General features: G+C 43.4%; 1 protein-coding gene across 1 annotated transcript in view; it reads right to left on the reverse strand.

Annotated features, from left to right (window-relative positions):
• LOC142741813 (protein argonaute-3-like) overlaps positions 1 to 20924 on the reverse strand; it is a 34354-nt gene extending 13430 nt beyond the window's left edge. The window contains exon 1 of the mRNA XM_075851141.1: positions 19831 to 20924. Within this exon, the coding sequence (XP_075707256.1) occupies positions 19831 to 19849 (19 nt within the window). The 5' untranslated portion in view covers positions 19850 to 20924. The remainder of the gene's footprint in view (positions 1 to 19830) is intronic.
• Positions 20925 to 21763: the final 839 nt, after the last annotated feature.

The following is a 21763-nucleotide window of genomic DNA, read 5'->3' on the forward strand; positions in this document are numbered from 1 at the left end:
TACCTATATGCATCTACATGGTCACCAGATGATGCCACCATAGCTCAGCAGTTATTTTTCATTGTTATTATGTTGCCCAGCTCTGTGCAGCACGGATGTTTTCATTTTGCTAGGGCTTGTTGTGGGCAGGATTACCATGTAAAGGACTGAGGCATGTGATGTGCGACTTCCTTTACTACAGAGAGGTGGAGAGGGGAGACAACCATGTGTTTAGTGTACGAATGTGGAAAGAGGCTCCACTCCACCGTGACCACTCTCAAATGTAATGTGAACATGTGTATTGACTTACCTGTTGCTATATTTCATGGGACACCGCTTTGTTCTGGGCCACCTTGGGGTCACCTATTCTGCACTCGGACAAACCAAATCCTACAGTGTCTATTGTTGAAACCGGAGGCCTTCTATACAAGTCCATTATACTCACGTCGAGGCTCTCATAAACTTGCATTGAGACTGACTTCTGGTCCCCCACAGCAGACTGTAGGATACACAGGGAGTCAGAATAATCATCACTTCACCCCACGGCAGCCCTGAACGGAGCCCTGTGAACTCTAGCACCGGGCCAATACACGACTACATTACATCACATTTGCAAACGGGAAGGGGTGGAGATAAAAAACTTGCAATGCTACTGTCTTTTTCTCCTTTCCTTTGTCTTCCAGTGATCTGCACTTCCTTCTTTACTGCACTTTCCACTCTACCATTATCACAAGTTATTATTATTGCTATCTGCACCACAGCTCAGAGTTGAGATGGAGCCCCTTATCTGCTGGGCCATATTGCAACTGCTATGCCTACTTACACCATGACCGTTTCTTTAGAATAGGGAACATTTGGAAAATAGAATAAGGCAGCTGGGGAGTTCAAGTTCTTCTGAATTCTCTGTCCCATTCATGATCTTCTTACAGGTAGCCTGTAGTCTGCTGGCGGCAATAATGGTAAATGTAAAAAATCCTACCCCTATGGTTGATCCCGAAAAGAAATTGCCCAACATATTCTAATATGTTAACTAAAAGGTGCATTTATATTTGCGCATTGTCCCGATTCAACAATATTATTGTTTGGCCTGGAATTTTTAACAAGGTTGAAGATGAACAAGTAAAATACTTGAATTTAATTTTGTAAAGAAAATAGACTTTACTTTTTGTAATACTTATCTAGACTTCAATAGAATTTACATTATACTTGTAAGTACAAATGTTAGAAACATCACTTGAGATGTAGTTAGTTTCTTGAAACAACCATACTTGGGTGGAAAAACAAATATGTTTGCAGTTAAGCTACAAGGTACTGCCCCTTCAAAGTAAAGAATTCCCTGAAGTGGGGCCCCTGATTTCCATGTACCTATTTAAAGATCCAGTGTTAGGAGACATTGCTGAAAAATGAGCTCATCTAAGGGGGTGTTGAAGCATTGTAGGCAGACAGGAATTTCCTCTGAATAGACCTGAGCCTACAACCTATGTTATTCATCGCATAGGGTCCCCCCCCCCACCCCCCCTACGTCTATGAGGAACTTATACGCTGCAACATACAGTACAGTCTTCATCATCATAAGACCAGCAGAAATCTTTCACACTCACCCACCTCAACACTAAACTGTGTAAGTTACAATGTCACCAAAAATAAAAAAACAAACAAAGAATTGTATGATTACACAGAACTTTAATAAAAGTTCAGGTAAAATGTAACAAAAAAAAAAAAAAAAGCTTTTTTTTTTCTTTAATAAATTACATTCATAAATTGAATTAGATTTGAAAGCTGGTATAGTAAACTGCACATGGTACAATAAAGTTATTTATTTAGCTATGAAAAACCCCAAGTACCTAGCGACTGGCACTGTAGTTAGTAGATTTTATACTATACTAGTCCTTCTCAATGAATTAGAATATCAACAAAAAGTTCATTTATTTCAGTAATTCAACTCAAAACGTGAAACTCATATTATATAGATTCATTACACACAGAGTGATCTATTTCCAGCATTATTTTCTTTTAATGTTGAAGATTATGGCTAACAGTTAATGAAAACCCAAAATTTAGTCTCTCAGAAAATTAGAATTTGGGTAAAAGTTGAAGATTGTAGACTCATGGTGTCACACTCTAATCAGCGAATCAACACAAAACACCTGCAAAGGTTTCCTAAGCCTTTAAATGGTCCAACAGTCTGGTCAGTAGGCTACACAATCATGGGGAAGATTGCTGACTTGACAGTTGTCCAGAAGACAGTCATTGACACCGTCCACAAGGAGGGTAAGCCACATAATGACATTGCTAAAGAATCTGGCTGTTCACGGAGTGCTGTATCTAAGCATATTAATGGAAAGTTGAGAGGAAGGAAAAAGTGTGGTAGAAAAAGGTGCACAAGCAACAGGGATAACCGCAGCCTTGAAAGGATTGTCAAGAAAAAGCCATTCAAGAATCTGGGGGAGATTCACAAGGAGTGGACTGTGGCTGGAGTCAGTGTTTCAAGAGCCACCACACACAGACGTATCCAGGTTATGGGCTACAACTGTCGCATTCCTTGTGTCAAGCCACTCATGACCCAGAGACGTCAGAAGTGTCTTACCTGGGCTAAGGAGAAAAAGGACTGGTCTGCTGTTCAGTGGTCCAAAGTCCTGTTTTCAGATAAAAGTAAATTTTGCATTTCATTGGGAAATCTCGGTCCCGGAGTCTGGAGGGAGAGTGGAGAGGCATCAATCCAAGTTGCTTGTGGTCCAGTGTGATGTTTCCACAGTCATTGATGGTTTGGGGAGCCATGTCATCTGCTGGTGTTGGTCCACTGTGTTATATCAAGTCCAGAGTCAGCGCAGAGTCTAGCAGGAAATTTTCAAGCACTTCATGCTTCCCTCTGCTGACAAGCTTTATGGAGTTGCTGATGTCATTTTCCAGCAGGACTTGGCACCTGCCCACACTGCCAAAAGTACCAATACCTGGTGCAATAACCCCAGTATCACTGTGCTTGATTGGCCAGCAAACTCGCCTGACCTAAACCCTATAGAGAATCTATAGTGTATTATGAAGAAGAAGATGAGACACCAGACCCAACAATGCAGACGAGCTGAAGGCCGGTATCAAAGCAACCTGGGCATCCATAACACCTCAGCAGTGCCACAGGGTGATCGCCTCCATGCCACGCCGCATTGATGCAGTAACTCATGTAAAAGGAGCCCCGACCAAGCATTGAGGGCATATACTGTACATACTTTTCAGTAGGCCAACATTTCGGTATTAAACATCATTTTTGAAATTGGGCTTATATTATAATCTAATTTTCGGAGACACTAAATTTGTTTTTTTTTTATTAACGATTACCATAATCATCAACATTAAAAGAAAAAAATGCTGGAAATGGATCACTCTGTGTGTAATGAATCTATAAAATATATGAGTTTCACTTTTTTAATTGAGTTACTGAAATAAATTTAATTTTTGATGATGTTCTAATTTATTGAGGAGGACTATTATATACACATATATTAATGAAGATAATACAGCACAGTATTAAAAGTATAAAAAGTGATTTATTCATCCATGTCTTTACGGCAACCTTTCAGCCCCACCAGGAACGGTACCTGAGCAGAAGAAATCTATAAAATAAGGCCTTATATGTCTGTCCTCCTGGATTCAGTTCTGGTTTTGACTTAAAAAATACATGCAAAGTCTGCAGCAAGTCTGCAATGTGTGAACAAGGCCTAAACCGTACCTACCTTTTCAGAATAAGCGGTCATATGTGTGTACTTAAGGAATTACACTGTTGCTGGCCATTATATGACTTGTATTCTGCATTTTTTAGCAGCTTTCCCCTTTGCATGCTCCATCTCTAATTCTGAGAAATATATCACAATATGTTATTGGTGGAGGTTCAAGCCATTTCCTAAATTAAAGGGACTGTAGAGATATGAAAATTGCCCGAAACCATAAAGCTAGTTGAAGGTTTACTATTAAGCTACTCTCAGACAGAGCAGAAAACAGACGAGTGCCTTAAAAGTTAAACCCTATACTCTTTCCTGGTTCCCTGCCGGTCTCTGTACAACCGGCCTCCAGTGATAACGTATCATCTCACGTCATCACTGCAGCACTCACGTGTCAACACAACACATCAACACTAGAGTCTGGAGTACAGAGATCGGTAGGGGACCAAGGAAGCGTTGCAGTGGAAGTACCACGGGAGGAGAGTATAGTTTTCATTTTAAACTATCTGGACTTGCAGATTTTGCTGTGGGTCCGCAGGTAAGTGGAGTTTCCACGAAAAAGACATGTACAAAATGACACTAAATAAAATTTAAAAAAAACGCCACAAAAACGCAAGTGAAAAATACCATTAAAAAAGCATGAAACACTTGCCGTTGTTTTAGGTGTGTAACGTGTAAAACACCCAAATAAACAGCCCCCTGATTTTAGTCCCTAGCATGGCTCCCCCTCTCATTCTTAGTACCCATCATGGCTCCCCTCCCATTATTATTCCCAGCATGGCCCCCCTCTCATTCCTGGTCCTTAGCATGGCTACACTCTAATTCTTGGTCCCCACCTTGGCACCTCTCTAAATCTCGTTACGCAACGTGTTCTCCTCTTGGTCTTCTGCATGGCTTCCCTTTGAGTCCTAGTCCCCAGCGTAGCTCCTCTTTCTGGTCCTCAACATGGCTCCCCTCTAAATCTTGTTTCCCATAATGGTTCCTCTGTTAGTCCCCAGCATGGCTCTTCTCTCATTCCTAGTCCCCATCAAGGTTTCCTCTCATTTCTGGTCCCCAACATGGTTCTCCTTTTGGTTCCCAACATGGCTCCCTTCTCATTACTGGTCCCCATTAGGGCTCCACTCTCATTCCCAGTCCCCAGCATGTCTCCCCCTCTCATTCTTATACAGTATACTAGAATGTCTCCCCTCATTCTTAAAACCCAGTAAGGCTCCGCTCTCCAAATCCCCCCTTACTGCTAACATTGATAACCCAGTGGCAGTCTGCAGGCTACCTTGCTCAGCAACCCCACGGTCTGATCAATAAATCATAATGCGTGCTGCAATCTATTCTTTTCTTTTCTGACGCTCCGTGGTTCTGGAAATGCTCCTCCTCCTGCTTTCTCTAACCCAATAATGCAGAGCGATGCTGGCAGCATCTCTCCCCTAAAGCACCAAGCAATTCTCCTCCTGCTCTCCGGTCCAGTGATGTAGCGCGCCGGAGATCCGCATCTAGATGATTTACAGAACATGTCCAAATTGTGGTCTTTTCAAAAGGTGTTCCTACTGAAAATTTTTCTCCAAAAAGTGTTTTTTGGTTGGATTAGGGGGTGGTCTGCTTATAGAGGAGAAGCATTCATAAACTATAATGTTAGGTAAAATCGGTCGCAGAAAACTTCAGTCTACATCGAGGGGTCTTCTCAAAGGGGTGGCCTTCTCAGGAGGATTTACTGTCTTACTTGTTGCATTATAACATTTAAAAAGCAACACTCCTATTTAATACATTGACATTTTCAAGTAAAAAGTGACCTGCAACAAATATTTATAACATGCTGCTAACTGGTGTTTCTATAGGGTTTTACAGCACTGGAAGCGCAGTCCGCCCCACCTCCCACCCCACACAAACAGTACACTTCCCTATCCCATTGAAAAGCACACTGAACTTTCCCTGATCCTGGCCTCAAATGCCTTCTGTACAGAGGAGCGAGCCAGTGAACCAGAATGAACCACATGCACTGAAACCAATGCTTTAGAGGAGCTGGACAGCCACCACCACTGCTCGATGGAATTAGGAGGTCCCTACTGTCATATTTGGGGTGAATCAGCTTCTGAACCCTGTGAACTATGCCAGTTAGTAATCACAAGCACTGGCATGTACCAACTCCCATCATGAGAAAGAATGTACACCTGCAGCAGAAGTATCGGATACTGATCCCAAACAGAACAACGCTTAATAGTACCTAGAAGAGTCCGTTCACACGTAGCATAAATACTGTGGATTTTCCTCAAAGGATTTTGTGGTGGTAAATTCACAGCATAATACAGTAGCAGCAAAGTGGATGAGATATGACCAAATCTCATCCACACGCTGCGTAAAAACTGAGCGGGAAAAACGTTCAGAAATTGACATGCGTTGCGTTTTTTTTATCCGCAGCATGTCAATTGTATTTGTGTAAACTATGGTTATTTGTTGCAGGATTTCCCCATTGAATTCAATGGGGAGGTAAATCCCACAACAAATATCAGTTGTTGCGGTTTTAGCGCCGGAATCGCTACGATTCTTTCACAAAAAACGCAACTATATATATATATCTTAGGGTAAGTTCATACGGGCTAATTTCAGCCGTTTTTCGGGCCGTAAACGTCCGGAAAAATCGGAAGCAGACCGCCTACAAAAATCTGCCCATTGATTTCAATGGGAAATACAGCGTTCTGTTCTGACGGGTTGTTTTTTTACGCCTCATTTTCAAAACACGGCGCGTAAAAAGACGCCTCGTAAAAAGAAGTGCATGTCACTTCTTGAGATGTTTTTGTAGCCGTTTTTCATTGACCCTATAGAAAAACAGCTCCAAAAACGGCCGTAAAAAACGCAGCGAAAAACGCGAGTTTGCTTAACTCCTTAACGCCGAAGGACGGATATATCCGTCCTCAGCAGCTGCTAGTTCGCGCAGGAGGACGGATATATCCGTCCTGTGATGGCGCGGGTACTGTCACTGTACCCACGCGATGAGCGGCAGGAGCACGGCTGTTATACGCAGCCTGGCTCCTGCTGCAACTGCCGGAATCGAAGCGCACTCCGATTCCGCCAGTTTAACCCATTAAATGCCGCTGTCAATAGTGACAGCGGCATCAAATGTGTTTGACAGAGGGAGGGAGCTCCCTCTGTCACCCGATCGGCGCCCCCGCAAACAAATCGCGGGTCGCCGTCGGGTTTCCATGACAGCCGGGGGTCTAACAAAGACCCCCAGGTCTGTCTTCAGCAACTGCCTGTTAGGTCATGCCTCCGGCATCGCCTATTAGATTGCCTGTCAGTTTTACACTGACAGGCAATAATGCATTGGTATACGAAGTATACCAAAGCATTATATATGCGATCGGCACATCGCATAGTGAAGTCCCCTGGTGGGACAAAAAAAAAATGACAATCAGTTAAATAAAGTTTGTGAAAAAAATAAAAAATAATTACAGTCAAAGTCAAATAAAACTACTTTTTTTGCCTAAAAAGTGGTTTTATTTAGTAAAAGTGTCAAAACAAATAACCCATACACATATATGGTATCCCCGCGATCGTAACAACTTGAACAATAAAATGAACACATTAATTAAACCGCCAGATGAACCGCGTCGAAAGAAAACGCAAAAAACAACGGCAAAATTCTCTCTTTTCTCCCATTCCCCCCATAAAAAATAAAATAAACGTTAATCTATAAGTCCTATGTACCCCAAAATAGTACTAATGAAAACTACACATTGGCCCGCAAAAATCAAGCCCACATACGGCCACATCGACGGAAAAATAAAAAAATGACGGCTCTTGGAACGCGGCGATGCAAAAACAAGTAATTTTTTTCTAAAAGGGTTTTTATTGTGCAAACGTAGGAAAACATATAAAACCTTTACAGATTTGGTATCCCCGTAATCGTGCCGACCCATAGAATAAAGTTAACATGTTATTTACGCTGCATAGTACACGGCGTCAATTTATAACGTGAAAATCAATGCTGGAATAGCTGCTTATTTTCAATTCTCTCCTAAAATAAAGTTAATAAAAGTTAATCAATATATTATAAGCATCTAAAAATGGTACAATTACAAAATACAACTCGTCCCGCAAAAAACAAGCCGTTATATGGCTATGTCGACGGAATAAAAAAAAAGTTATGACTCTTGGAATGCGACAGTGAAAAAACTAAAAATAATCCTTGGTCATTAACGTGCAAAATGGCCCGCTCATTAAGGGGTTAAAAAACTTGTGAAAATCAGGACCTGTTTTCCCTTGAAAACAGCTCCGTATTTTCAGACGTTTTTTAGTAAGCCTGTGAACATACCCTTATACTTAGACAGAAGTCTGTGTTTCTTCCACCATGCCGGCCTCCTGGGATGACGTTTCATCCCATGTGACCGATGCAGCCAATCACAGGCCAATCACAGGCCAATCACAGGCTGCAGCTGTTACATGGGATGAAACGTCATCCCAGAGCTGCAGAGCAACAGGACGTCTGGAAGTTGGAGGGACGCGTCGCCATGGTAAGTATCCTCTTTTTTCTCTGCAGTTTTCCGCAGCGGACATTCTGTCTGGAAAACTGTACCAAATATTGGTGCGGTTTTTCAGCCTGAATTCCCTGCAGCACACAGGGCGGATACGCTGTGTGCTTAGCCGCCCTGTGTGAACATACCAGAAGAGTAAAGCCACTTTAATGTTCACACGGAGTATTTTGGGGGAGGAATATCTGCCTCAAAATTCCGTTTGGAACTTTGAGGCAGATATTCCTCTCCCTGCACGCCGATTTTCGCGGCAATTATCGCGCCGTTTTTCGCCCGTGGCCATTGAGCGCCGTGGGCATAAAACAGCGAGAAATACGCTTTCTCCTGCCTCCCATTGAAGTCAATGGTAGGTCAGAGGCGGAAGCGCCCGAAGATAGGGCATGTCGCTTCTTTTTCCCGCGAGGCAGTTTTACTGCTCGCGGGAAAAAGACGCAGACGCCTCCCATCGAAATCAATGGGAGGCGTTCTCAGGCCGTTTTTTGCGACGCGGTTTCCGCGTCAAAAAACTCGGCAAAATACCCCATGTGAACATAGCCTCACACGGCAGTATTTTGCATCAGTATTTGGAAGCTAAAACCAGGAGAGGGTCCAAAACACTGAAGAGGCACAAATATTTCAATTGTAATTTTTCTATTTGACCCCTTCCCGTCGTAAACAACTTTCAGATTTTCATATTCGTTTTTTCCTCCCCACCTTCCAAAAGTCATAACTTTTTAATTTTTTTGTCGATCTAGTCCAATGAGGGCTTGATTTTTTTGCGGGACGAGTTGTAGCTTTTTGTAGCGCCATACAATTTACTAGAAAATGGGAAAAAAATTATTTATGGGGTAGAAAATAAAAAACACAGCAATTCTGCATTGTTTTTTGTGCTTCGTTTTTACGGAATTCACTGTGCAATTAAAACAACATGTTAACTTTTTTCTGCGGGTCAATATGATTACGGCGATACCAAATATATGTAGTTTTTTCTATATTTACTACTTTTACAAGGAAAAAATAAAATTTATTTTGTGTCACCAAGAGACATAACGTTTTTATTTTTCCGTCGATTACGTGGCATGAGGGCTTATTTTTTGCGGCACGAGCTGTAGTTTTTAATGATACCATTTTGGGTGTACATGCAAGGTTTTGATAACTTTTTATTCCATTTTTTGTGGGTGATTAGGTGACCAAAAAATAGCGATTCTGGTGTTTACATTTATTTATTTTTTACGGCGTTCACCGTGCGAGTTAAATAATGATATATTGTAATAGATCAGACTTTTACGGACGCTGCGATACCAATTATGTTTATTTTTTTGTTTTCTTTTTACAATGCTCTAGGGGGAAAGTGGGAGTTTTTGGAACTTTTTATATTTATTTTTTTGACATAAAAAACAAACAACTTTATTTTACTAATTTGTACTTTTTTTTTTTTTTTTTTTAAGGGCCAGTTCACACCTTTTTTTTTTTTTTACACATTTTTTGACGCGGAAATCGTGTCGGAAAACGCGCCAAAAAACGGCCGAAAATGTCTCCCATTGATTTCAATAAAGAAGGGACATGACCTATTTTTGGGCGTTTACGCTTCTTACCTCCCATTGACATCAATGGGAGGCAGAGAAAGCGTATTTCGCTGAGTTTTATGCCCGCGGCGCTGAATGGCCGCAGGCGAAAAACACAGCGAAAATTGGCGTGCAGGCAGAGGAAGGGCTTAATAGGAGCACAAAGATGGCAGACCACGGGACCTTCATTAGGCCCCCAGGCTGCCATAGAAACCATCGCCACACAGCGATTGCGGGGGGTGCAATGAGCTGCTAGAGGGGGTTGCCCCCTCTTTCTAACGATTTAAATGCCGAGGTCGCTATCAACCGCAGCATTTAACGGATTATACGAGCGCGAGCACACTCGAGCGGGATCGCGCTCGTTACTGTAAGGCTGGGTTCACACGACCATGTTACGTCCGTAATGTACGGAACGTATTTCGGCCGGAAAACCCGGACCGAACACAGTGCAGGGAGCCGGGCTCCTAGCATCATAGTGATGTACGATGCTAGGAGTCCCTGCCTCGCTGCAGGACAACTGTCCCGTACTGTAATCATGTTTTCAGTACGGGACAATAGTTCCACGCAGAGGCAGGGACTCCTAGCGTCGTACATCACTATGATGCTAGGAGCCCGGCCCCTTGCAGTGTGTTCGGTCCGGGTCTTCCGGCCGAAATACGTTCCGTACTTTACGGACGTAACATGGTCGTGTGAACCCAGCCTGAAGTGTCGGCTGTAACATACAGCCGACACCCGCATTGTATGCAGCGGGCTCAGCCCGTGAGCCCGCTCCATGCTTCCCCTACCCGGCTGTGACGTAGCCATACGTCAAATGTCGGGAAGGGGTTAATGTTCCGCTTCTTGTTTTGGCTTTCAAATACTGATGCAAAATACTGGCATGTGAAAGAGACCTAAGCGTTCATTCAGACGTTGCGGTTGAGGTGTGGTTAAACACAGTCACGTTTTTTACTGCAACTGCATCGAAAAACGCACCAAATCACGGTAAAACCGCATGCGATTTTCGGATGTGGTTTTAACCACACCTCAATCACAACGTCTGAATGGACCCTAAATGAGTATATCCCAGAAGAGAGTAATAATAAAATCTGCTGCCTAGTAAGTCTTCAATCACAATTGTGTTACAGTTTACGTAGTAATAATACTCAAGCTTGTAAAATGTCAGCAATGCCAATGAATAGTTAACACAAAAAACCACTAGCAGTTCAGTCACCCATCTTGGTCATCTGATGAGTAAGCGCGGTGACTTATTCTTCAGCCAGTCATCAGTGAGTCATATTCCTTTTATGTAGAGATGGCTGGTGACATTTGTCTGCACGGCCCCTATATGTACCCTTACAGCTCGAACAAGTAAAAGTCAAAATCTGGGGAAATTTTCAATCAGAATGGCGTTATTAAGCGATGTCGCTCCGCTGTCCTGAGAGTATGGCGCAAGCTACAATAATGGCAATAGCATGATTACGATTCCCCAATATATTCTTACCTTAACAAGGGGGAATCATAAAAAAACTTCTAAGGGTCAATGCACACTATGCGTATTACGTGCGTTTTTTCCACGTGTATTTGTGTGCGGCAAAACCGCAGCGTAATACAGTACCAGCATAGACAATGATATTCCAGGAAATCTCATGTACACGCTGCAGTATTTTCCCCGCACATAAATTGACCTGCGGTGTGGATTTTAAAATCTGCAGCATGTCAATTTATCTTGCGTTTTTGCCTGCGAATTCGATCTGCCTAGAGCAGAGGAAAATCGCACCAAAACCCGCAGCATGAAAACATTGGTTATTAGGCATCAAAACTGCACCAAAAAAATGCATAAAAAAAACGCAGCATGAAAGCATCGCAATTAGCTCATGAAAACGTAAAAACGGCACCGAAAAACGTATTAAAAAACGCACCTTCATTTGCATTTTTTTCCTGCGACTTTCTTGCGGTTTCCTGCGGCTTTAACGCAACGTGTGCATATAGCCTGAGGGCTTGTCCACACGTAGCAGAATTGATGCATATTTTCCGTCCGGAATTGGGGATGTAAAAGATGCAGCAGAATACAGTAGCATCAAAGTGGGTGAGATTTAACAAATCTCACCCATTCTGTCCAGAAATTCACCTGCGGTGCGTATTTTTCTTGAAAAAGAAATCCACTGCACATCAGTCCCAGGAAGCACTCATGAGGAACATTCCATCAAGAGAATTTTCAACCGATGCAGGCGGTGTCGAGTCGTAGCCAGTCCAACTCCAAAATAGACACAAGAAAGTAGAGAGACCGCAGCCCACGTAGTTATCAGAGTATCAAAAAAGGGGTCTTTTATTTCCCCATAATAAATAGCGACGTTTCGACCCAGTTGTGGGTCTTTCTCCAGCAATAAACAAGTGCTTATGTGTGTTTATATAGTGGAAATGACATCACAATAGGGATTACATGTGCAAAACAATTTAGGGAAATGTGTCAAATATATCAATAAAAATACATACATGAACAAGTGATGTCATGACGTATACTCATTCTTGCGCATGCGCCATAGGGTTGGCTGAACGCCGATAGATCAAAATTGGATTGTAGGAGATCTAGTCTTTTGCTTGTTTATCCATCTACCAGGGTCATGTAAAGTTGTTTTGCACGTGCATTTGCGTATTTCTCGTACTACAGCACGTCAATTCCTGCTGCAGAAAGTGGACAGAATTGCTGCGTTTTTCAGAGATGTCACCATCTCCCAACATTGAGCAAAACGCAGCAAAATACGCACCATTTTCTGCAGTAAAAAGCTCAGGAAATGGTGCGTTTTTGTCGCAGCGGAAAGTCTGCAACTTTCAACGGAATTGCTGCAGAAGTTTTCTGCAGCAATTCCGTTACATGTGGACAAGCCCTAAATGCTGCTGAGAATTCAAATTCTCAATGTTGACCTTGCAAAATTTATCTGCAGAACATGGAATGATGTTTACAGCAGCCTGCATTCTGCCTTTGGATCAGTGGACACAGACTGCGATAATGCTATTTTTTTTCTGCCTGCTGTTTCACTTCTTGCCAATGCTGCGAGAACTAAGATATAGTACACAGTACTCCGGACGTAGAGCAGCAAATAATGTGACTGCTGCACTCCAGCGCTTTGAGTTGCTCTTGCAGCGTAAAGAAACCCAAAAAAACTACTTGTGAGGTTTGTTTACACTAGTGGTTACGCAAGGTATTATCAAAGCACTATGATCAAGGGAAGTTTGATTGCACCATTGTCTAAATATGGGGACACTAATAATCTAAGTTTGGTACCCAAACACCTTGACTTACAATATACATGTTTAAAGGGGTTGTCCGAGATTTTTTTTTTTTTATATTTACAATTTCTTAATATACTTACCCTTGCAATCTTGCTTCGGTTCTCCACTCCGGCTGCTTTTTCCTGCTCATCACATGACCTCCGACGTCACGTTTTTCAGCCTCCTCCACCGTCGTGTCGTATACCCATCACATGGTCTCGGACCAGAGAGACCTCGGATGGTATACGACACATCACTGATGACGTGTCGTTTCTGCGGGTGCTGGTTCTTTAGTGCCCGCCCAGCCTATGTAGTTGTTCACTGTGAGCGCGCCTGTGCGTGTTCACAGTGAACAAGGACGGCACCTGCGAAACACAGACCCTTATAGGTAGAGAAACACCCTGCCCCTTATAGGTAGAGAAACACCCTGCCCCTTATAGGTAGAGAAACACCCTGCCCCTTATAGGTAGAGAAACACAGCCCCTTATAGGTAGAGAAACACAGCCCCTTATAGGTAGAGAAACACCCTGCCCCTTATAGGTAGAGAAACACAGCCCCTTATAGGTAGAGAAACACAGCCCCTTATAGGTAGAGAAACACCCTGCCCCTTATAGGTAGAGAAACACAGCCCCTTATAGGTAGAGAAAAACCCTGCCCCTTATAGGTAGAGAAACACAGCCCCTTATAGGTAGAGAAAAACCCTGCCCCTTATAGGTAGTGAAACACCCTGCCCCTTATAGGTAGTGAAACACCCTGCCCCTTATAGGTAGAGAAACACAGCCTCTTATAGGTAGAGAAACACCCTGCCCCTTATAGGTAGAGAAACACAGCCCCTTATAGGTAGAGAAACACAGCCCCTTATAGGTAGAGAAACACAGCCCCTTATAGGTAAAGAAACACAGCCCCTTATAGGTAAAGAAACACAGCCCCTTATAGGTAGAGAAACACAGCCCCTTATAGGTAGTGAAACACAGCCACTTGTAGATACCCCCCACAAACACCCCCGCCTTTATGTACATAGCGCCATTATTGCCGGTGATTCCGGTCTAGAACGGATCGTTTGATGTCTCTGTCCATATATGGACAGAGACATCAAGCAAAGCGTCCAGGAGCGGAATCACCGGCCACAGTGGGATTCCGCTCTTTCTGTGAGGTACAATAGCGCTAGGTACAGGTAGAGGGAGGGGGAGTGTGACATCTATGGAGGTGGGGGATGACATCTACGGAGGTGTTGGGGTGCAAAAAAAGAAGAGTCAGCAAGGAAACACAAGTACAGGGAAGGATACAAGAGGAACAGGTAGTTTGGATCCAGCGTAGCTGCAACTAAAAAGGAACTTGTTCCAAGTTTAATGAAAGTTGTATTAAAAGAGGTCAATCGGAGTGATGTCCTCAAGTGCTGGGAGAGAAGTGAGAGGATTGAGGAAGCCTACGCGTTTCAAACGCTAGCTGCGTTCTTAATCATGGCTGGGATTATCCCAGCCATGATTAAGAACGCAGCTAGCGTTTGAAACGCGTAGGCTTCCTCAATCCTCTCACTTCTCTCCCAGCACTTGAGGACATCACTCCGATTGACCTCTTTTAATACAACTTTCATTAAACTTGGAACAAGTTCCTTTTTAGTTGCAGCTACGCTGGATCCAAACTACCTGTTCCTCTTGTATCTCACACAACGCGTGCCGACGCGAGGATCCGTGCGGAGACCATAGTACACCAACCTGTACTTACAAGGTGAGCTGGAGGTTCCCCTCCTCTTTTTTCTACAGGGAAGGATGTCAGCGGGGACAAGCAAGGACAGCACACATGAACTCTTGGTAGGATCTAGATGCATGCTCATTACAGCCTGCAATGCATGCAGGGAAAATAAGTATCATCAGAAGGAAACCTCAACAAACCGGACCTGGAGTGCCTGTAAACAAACGGCGCTAAATTCAAAGAAGGGATGTGATAAGTGGATATTTTTTTATATACTGCTTTATTTATGTTGTCTGTAGAAGGGTAAATGTATGAACCACTTTTTGAAAATATGATGGTATCTCGGACAACCCCTTTAAATCCGGTCCATGAGAGATATGCGCATAGCTAATCCTTATAAGCTGCATGTAGAGACTAGGTATTTAACCCCTTAGTGAGCAGCCTATTTTAAACCTTGATGACCAAGCTTTTTAAAGTGTAGCTAAACGTTTGACAAGCTTCTGACATGTCATAGTGACATGTAAGAAGTTTGGATTGGTGGGGGTCCGAGCACGGAGACCCCAACTGATCGCTAGAACGAAGCAGCTGAAGTGCTCGTGAGCTTCGTTTCTGTTCGTCTTTTTCCGGAAAGCCAATGTATCGGAGTACGGGCTCATAGACTTTGTATTGAGTCCGTACACGATACATTTATTTCCGGAAATAGCCGAACAGACACAAAGCAGCTGAGCGCTCACACGAGCACTTCAGCTGCTTCGTTCTAGCGATTGGTGGGGGTCTCAGTGCTCGGACCCCCACCAATCCAAACTTCTGACATGTCACTATGACATGTCAGAAGTTTGTCGAACATTTAGCTACTCTTTAAGTTTTTCCATCGTCGCATTTCAAGAGCTATAACTTTTTTATTTTTGCGTCGCCATAGCTGTATAAGGTCTAATTCTTTGCTGTACAAGTTGTATTTTTAACAGCACCATTTTTGGGTACATATTACTTATTGATTAACTTTTATAAACTTTTTTTGGGGCGTAAAAGAAAAAAAAACAGCAATTTCGCCTCTTTTTTTGCGTCTTTAATTTACACCGTTTACCGTGTGGTATAAATAACAACTTTATTCAGCGGGTCATTACGATTGCGACGATACCAAATTGATATGGTTTTCTTATGTCTTACTACTTTTACACAGTAAATACACTTTTTCTTTTAAAAATTATGTTTTTGTGTCTCCATATTTGAAGTCATAACTTTATTTTTCCACCGATGCAGTTTGTTTTTTTTTGCAGGACCACTTGTAGTTTCGATTAGTACCATTGTGCAGTACATGCGACTTTTTGAACACTTATCACATTTTTTTTTTACGGCAGGATGAACAGAAAACAGCAAGTCTGGCATTATTATTTATTTTATTTCTTACAGCGTTTGCCAAGCAGGTTAAATAACATAATAGCTTTATAGTCGGGGTCGTTACACATTTGGTATCGCCGCGTCTGTAACTTTTTTCTTTCTTTTTTTTCATAAAGCATTTTGTAAGGGGAAAATGTGTTGTTTTTCTTTTTTTTTCACTTATTTATTTATAACTTTATTAAACTTTTTTTTTACTTTTTTACTAGTCCCACTAGGGGACTTCACTATGCGATCGTCTAATCACTTTTATAATACACTGCAATACTTCTGTATTGGAATGTATTGCTGCCTGTCCGTTTACAACAGACAGGCATCTGCTAGGTCATGCCAGAGCTAGCAGGCATCCACTACAGGCAGACCTGGGGGCCTTTATTAGGCCCCCGGCTGCCATAGAAGACACTGGCACCCTGCGATCTCATATCAGGGTGCCAGTGGGGTTAGAGAGAGCTCCCTCTCTCCAAAACCACTTAGATGTGGCGCTCGCTATTGAGAGCTGCATCTAAGGGGTTAAACGGGCGGATTGAACAGGGATGCCCCAAGTTCTCAGCTACCTCCGGAGAACAGGGAGTTTTAACTGCTCCCGGCGCCGCAGATTTATTCTGATGCAGTGTCGTGAAAAGGCTTATGCATCAGAATAAAGCCTGTTAGTGGCCGCCGTGAAAAGGCATATTGGCGGTCACTAATGGGTTAAATGAACATTTGTGCCCACTCATAAAATGTTCCAGCAAATCAAAGGGTTACTCGATGTGTTGTAGTGGAACCCCAACCTAATGTTTGCCATACACATATTATTCTGTGTTCACATCTGCGTTATGGCTTTTCGTTGTTCTGCACCACATTACTAACACCAACGGCGCCCGACAAAATACATTGCATTTGATGGGTTCCGTCGGGTTTCCGTCATGGTATCTGTCGTTTTTTGCCTGACAAAATAGGGCAACATGCTGTGCTTGTCTGGCAAAAATTACAGAATCTGCAATGAAGGCTCCTAACAGAGCATTCCTTGCAGATGTGAACAAGCCCTTAACCCCATTCCGATATCCGCCGTATATATATATATATATATATACATATATACACACACACACAGCGGAGGTTGGGAGTATACAGCAGGCTCACGGGCTGAGCCCGCTCCATAAGATGAGTGTGTCGGCTGTATGTTAAAAAAAAACCTGTCGATTTTAACGCTGAATTCAATCGGTATTGTGTCAGAGTGCGTTCCGTGTGTCAGTTTTTTTTACGTCCATGTAGCATGAGCGATCATCAGTTTTCTACATCCTTAAAAAAAAAACTGATGCTGCTCTGGCAGAACTTTCTGCTTTCTTTTCAGCATCTGCTATAACTGCACTCGGATGGCACTGACCCATTGACTTGAATTTGCGAGTCTAGTGTGAGAATCGTACCAAAGTAGTGGGAGGTGCTTTTCTTTTCTGCACGTACCGACGGTCTGTGAGGAAAATCAGACATGTGAATTGTCCCATTGACTTTAATGTGCCAGTGTTCAGTCAGTGTACGGGCTGTTCTACACTCGGACATCACACGCACATGAACTATGCTCTGAATAGGCCCGAAGACACATCTGTGCCATCCTCGAAACTAAGGTAAAGAACCTGACTTCCTTTGAGTACATTCTGCACAAGTACTTCCATAATTTGTGGATATATAGGGTTATACCACCCTAAGGCCTGATTCACAAAAACGTGTTAAACGTCCGTGTGACGGCCGTTGGCCATTTTGAATACTCTGTTCAGGAGAGCGGTTACAAAGAGCGTCTGTGACTCTGGAGGACCAGTCCTGTCGTGCATTACACAGACAACCCATCGATTTGAATGGGCACTGTGTAATGCGTAATTTCCCCTGTGGTGGCGCTGCAGGGAAATTGAACACTAAGGCCATATTCACACGGTTTTCTTGCGTTGTAGTTCCGTGTGACATCCGTGTACGGTGTGCGTCTGCATTTTTTACGTGCGTATGTCATCCGTATGTAATGAGTTTCTTACATCGGCACAAAAAACTGAAGGTGTTTTTTTTTTTACATTTCTTCAGCAACTGGTGCATGAATCACGGACAGCACACGGATGATGTCCGTGTGCTGTCCGCTGTTTTCATGCAACCATTGACTTTAATGGCCTGCGTGGTGCACAAAAACGCACAAAAATAGGTCTGAATAGCCTCGTTGACTTGCATAGGTCCGTGTGACGACCGTTGTTTTAACATCCGTAACACGGACGTAAAATAGACTCGTGTGACTCAGGCCTTACAGACAAAAATGACAGCTGATTTCTGGGGGTCCCAGCAGAGGGAGACTTTCTGATCAGCTTATCGTCAAAGGACCCTTCTACCAAGTAGGGATTGTACAAAGCGGAGTACCCCTTTAAGCTGACCATACATTAGAGATTTCAGATGGACATTTTCTGAGCGACAAATGTTATAAGTTACAATGAAAAATCGCTAGTCTCCACTAATATGACACAAAGTGACCGTGACACGTTTACCTACAAACTGCAGTGACCATTCCAATGGTCTAGACCTCAGAATTAGCCAATAATCTAGAAATGAATACATTGAGGTAGATTTACTAATGCGGTCTAATAGTTATACAACTTTTTGTGACAAAATTGTGGTGCAATTTTGCGTATTTAAGCCACTCCCTGTCTGCTAAACCACACCCCTTTTTCTAAGTCACACCCCCTTGTATGGCAAAGCGCAAAAAATGTCTAAAACAGTTAAGGGGGATATGCGACTTGTAATAACTTTTAAAAAAACAGCTGCAAATGTTATAAAACAAAAAAAAAAATCAGCACTCTTCATTCCCTGATGGCGGCGCTGACGGCCCGGCAGTCCTCCCGGTCTTTGTTTACAAGCGACCAGCATGTGACCACTGCAGACAATCGGAGGCCTCAACTGTCTCATGCTGTATAGATGGCATCATGGCCCCTATCGCTGATTGGTGATGCCCGGAATAAGACACGGGACCGCTGAGGCCTCTGATTGGCTGCAGCGGTCACTTGCTGGCCACTTGTAAACAAAGCACCTGAGTCTCAGTCCTGGATGACCAGGGGAAAGAAGCGGGGAGTACAGATTTTTGAGGGTTTTATAACATTTGCAGTTGTTTATAAAAAGTTAAATAACTCCTTTAAAAAAACATGGTGCACGGCATTAGGCGCCTGAATTCTGGCTCAATATAAATCGTAAATCTGCCCGAATGTACTGAAAAACGTGCCATAATATTCAACAGGAAAAATCAATTACACCAAAATAACTAACTGTATTAGTTAAACAATGGGTTTCATCTATCAAAACTGTCTCAGAAAAGTGACTTTGTTGGCCATGGCAGCCAATCAGAACCCATGTTTCATTTTCCAGTGAAGTTTAGAAAATGACAGCTGAATTCTGATTGGTCAGTTTTGATATCCAAGGCCCACTAAGCATTACAACTTTATTACATGACCACCAATACTTCCAATTATTTTTAACCCTTGTTAGGCTATACGGGACATTTAAGAGGATCAGTGTGACTTGCTGTCCGTCAGCTGCTCTCCATTAATCAGCATTGACCAGAGACAATACCGATTTTATCACAGACAAAGCTTTCGTCACAATGAGCCTTGTAAACGTCAGGCATCTGGGCATCTTTAAAATGCTCTGGTTTTAAAAAGTCCCTACAGGTTATGACAGGTGTTTAAATAACCCTGTATTAAGAGTGCTCTGCTGAGCTTGAAGCCTCTTTACCTGTGGTTCCGATTTCCATTCATGGAGGTCAGTGTCTGGCTGTCCTGAATTTGAGGATCCCAATGTGGGTTGGCGTAAAGTACTGCAGATCCTTTATCCACTGCACTTGCTGGTTTCTTGGGCACTACTGCCCCTATGGAAGGTTTCCTTGTACCCCACTTCTTGGAATGGCACTCCTGTTCCAACAGACAGGCACTGGAAAAACTACTTGCTGATTGGCTGCACAGTGAATCCTGGCTTAGAGCTCTTTCCTTTGATTGGCTAGTTACAACAGACTTCACCCTGGAATGGAGAGTTGTCACCTATTCGTGTGACTTATTTTCACACCTGTAGTTTCAGATAGACGGTGAAAGGGAGCAGTAGTTCGCTGCACAGCGGGTGTGGTGAGGAGCAGGTCTAGCAGCTCACTGGTCGTTGCCTTAGAGATGGCTGAGTCACCTCTTGGTCCTCATCTCTGTCACAGCTGGTCTGTGTGTGAAACGCTGGCCACTGATTGGTTGTCCTCAACTTACGCCCCCGGCTCTTCGCTTTTTTTTTTTTTTTTTTTGCACTCTTTCCCCCTATTGGTAGTTCACTTTACCTGTCCTCTACTCCGAACAAGCAGTGGCAATGAAGTGGCGAGTCAAGATGAGAGGCGAGCTGTGATTGGTTGGCATTACCCCCGCCACCACCTGAGCGGAGTGAGGACAGCCCTGCTGTGATTGGTTGTCAGCAGCTGTTGGTTGTCCACTAAAAAGGGCTGATGGGAGCGCACAAGTGATTGGCTAAGGACCAGCTCAACTTCCACGTCAGCCCTCCTTAATTTTTGCCCATTCGGTGATGGAGCAGTGGCCGCCGGCAGCGCCTGGTCCTCCAGCTTCCTTCACTAATGAGGAGGAGTTAGATGTCTCCCTCCTCTAACCCCCTCCCCTAGAGGCCGGACATAACGTCAGCAAGCGTTTCACTGCCAGGAAGACTTTCCTAGCGGTAATACAGCGCACCGCACACGTCACTTCCGGATACAGAATGTTCTCTACGTCAGGGTCAGGCGTATTCTGGAATACAGGAAAGAAACGAATGAACTCGAGGACGCGCACTTGTCGCTGATCGCCTACGCTGCGCGTTGTGCGTGAGCACGCGCCCGGGGTGATAGCGCGCGCACATAGTGCTGCTGTGCGTGCGTGTTTAAACTGTAGGAAGGTTTCCCTGTGAGGGTTCTGTTCCGTCTCTGAAAATGTCTGCGTGCAGAAGGTGGAGAGCCGGCATACTATAAGCACTAATGCTCCATAGAGCGCTTATAGCTTTAGTTTCAGCTTCCGAAGGCTGTAGCCATATTTTATGAGACCTCTAATGACTTCTGTGAAGAAAAAAAAAATAGGTGTCACAATTTCTAATGACGGACTATTCCCAATGCATAAAATCATTGCTATCCAAAGATAGACTACATTGCGTGTCCGATTTGCGTGTGTAAAAAAGAGCAGAACTTGTCCTATATTTCTTGTCCGTGTGCATTGCATATTGGCATCACGTGGCATGTGTCTGCAAGCATTTCATTTCTTTAAAAAAAAAAAAATATTAATTTCTCTGCTTTTCAATGTATTTAACCCCTTCAGGACTGAGCCTATTTTGGCCTTCAGGACGAAGCCGATTTTTCAAATCTGACATGTGTCCCTTTATGTGGTAATAACTCCGGAATGCTTTTGCCTATTCAAGTTACGTTTTTCATTGACTCCACTGAAGAACAGCTCCAAATACGTCCATAAAAGACGCTGTGAAAAACGCGAGTACATGCAAAAATGTCTGAAATTCAAGAGCTGTTTTCGCCTGAAAACAGCGCCGTAATTTCAGACGTAGTTTGCGTGTGAACATACCCTTATAGTGACGATTGTCACTAATAGTGCTGTGCTGGGTTTAGTAAGACCCAGCAGCAGCCTGCCACTAACCGTACCCGGCG

Source organism: Rhinoderma darwinii, chromosome 2 (genome assembly GCF_050947455.1).
Source record: "Rhinoderma darwinii isolate aRhiDar2 chromosome 2, aRhiDar2.hap1, whole genome shotgun sequence".
Taxonomy (NCBI): Eukaryota; Metazoa; Chordata; class Amphibia; order Anura; family Rhinodermatidae; genus Rhinoderma; species Rhinoderma darwinii.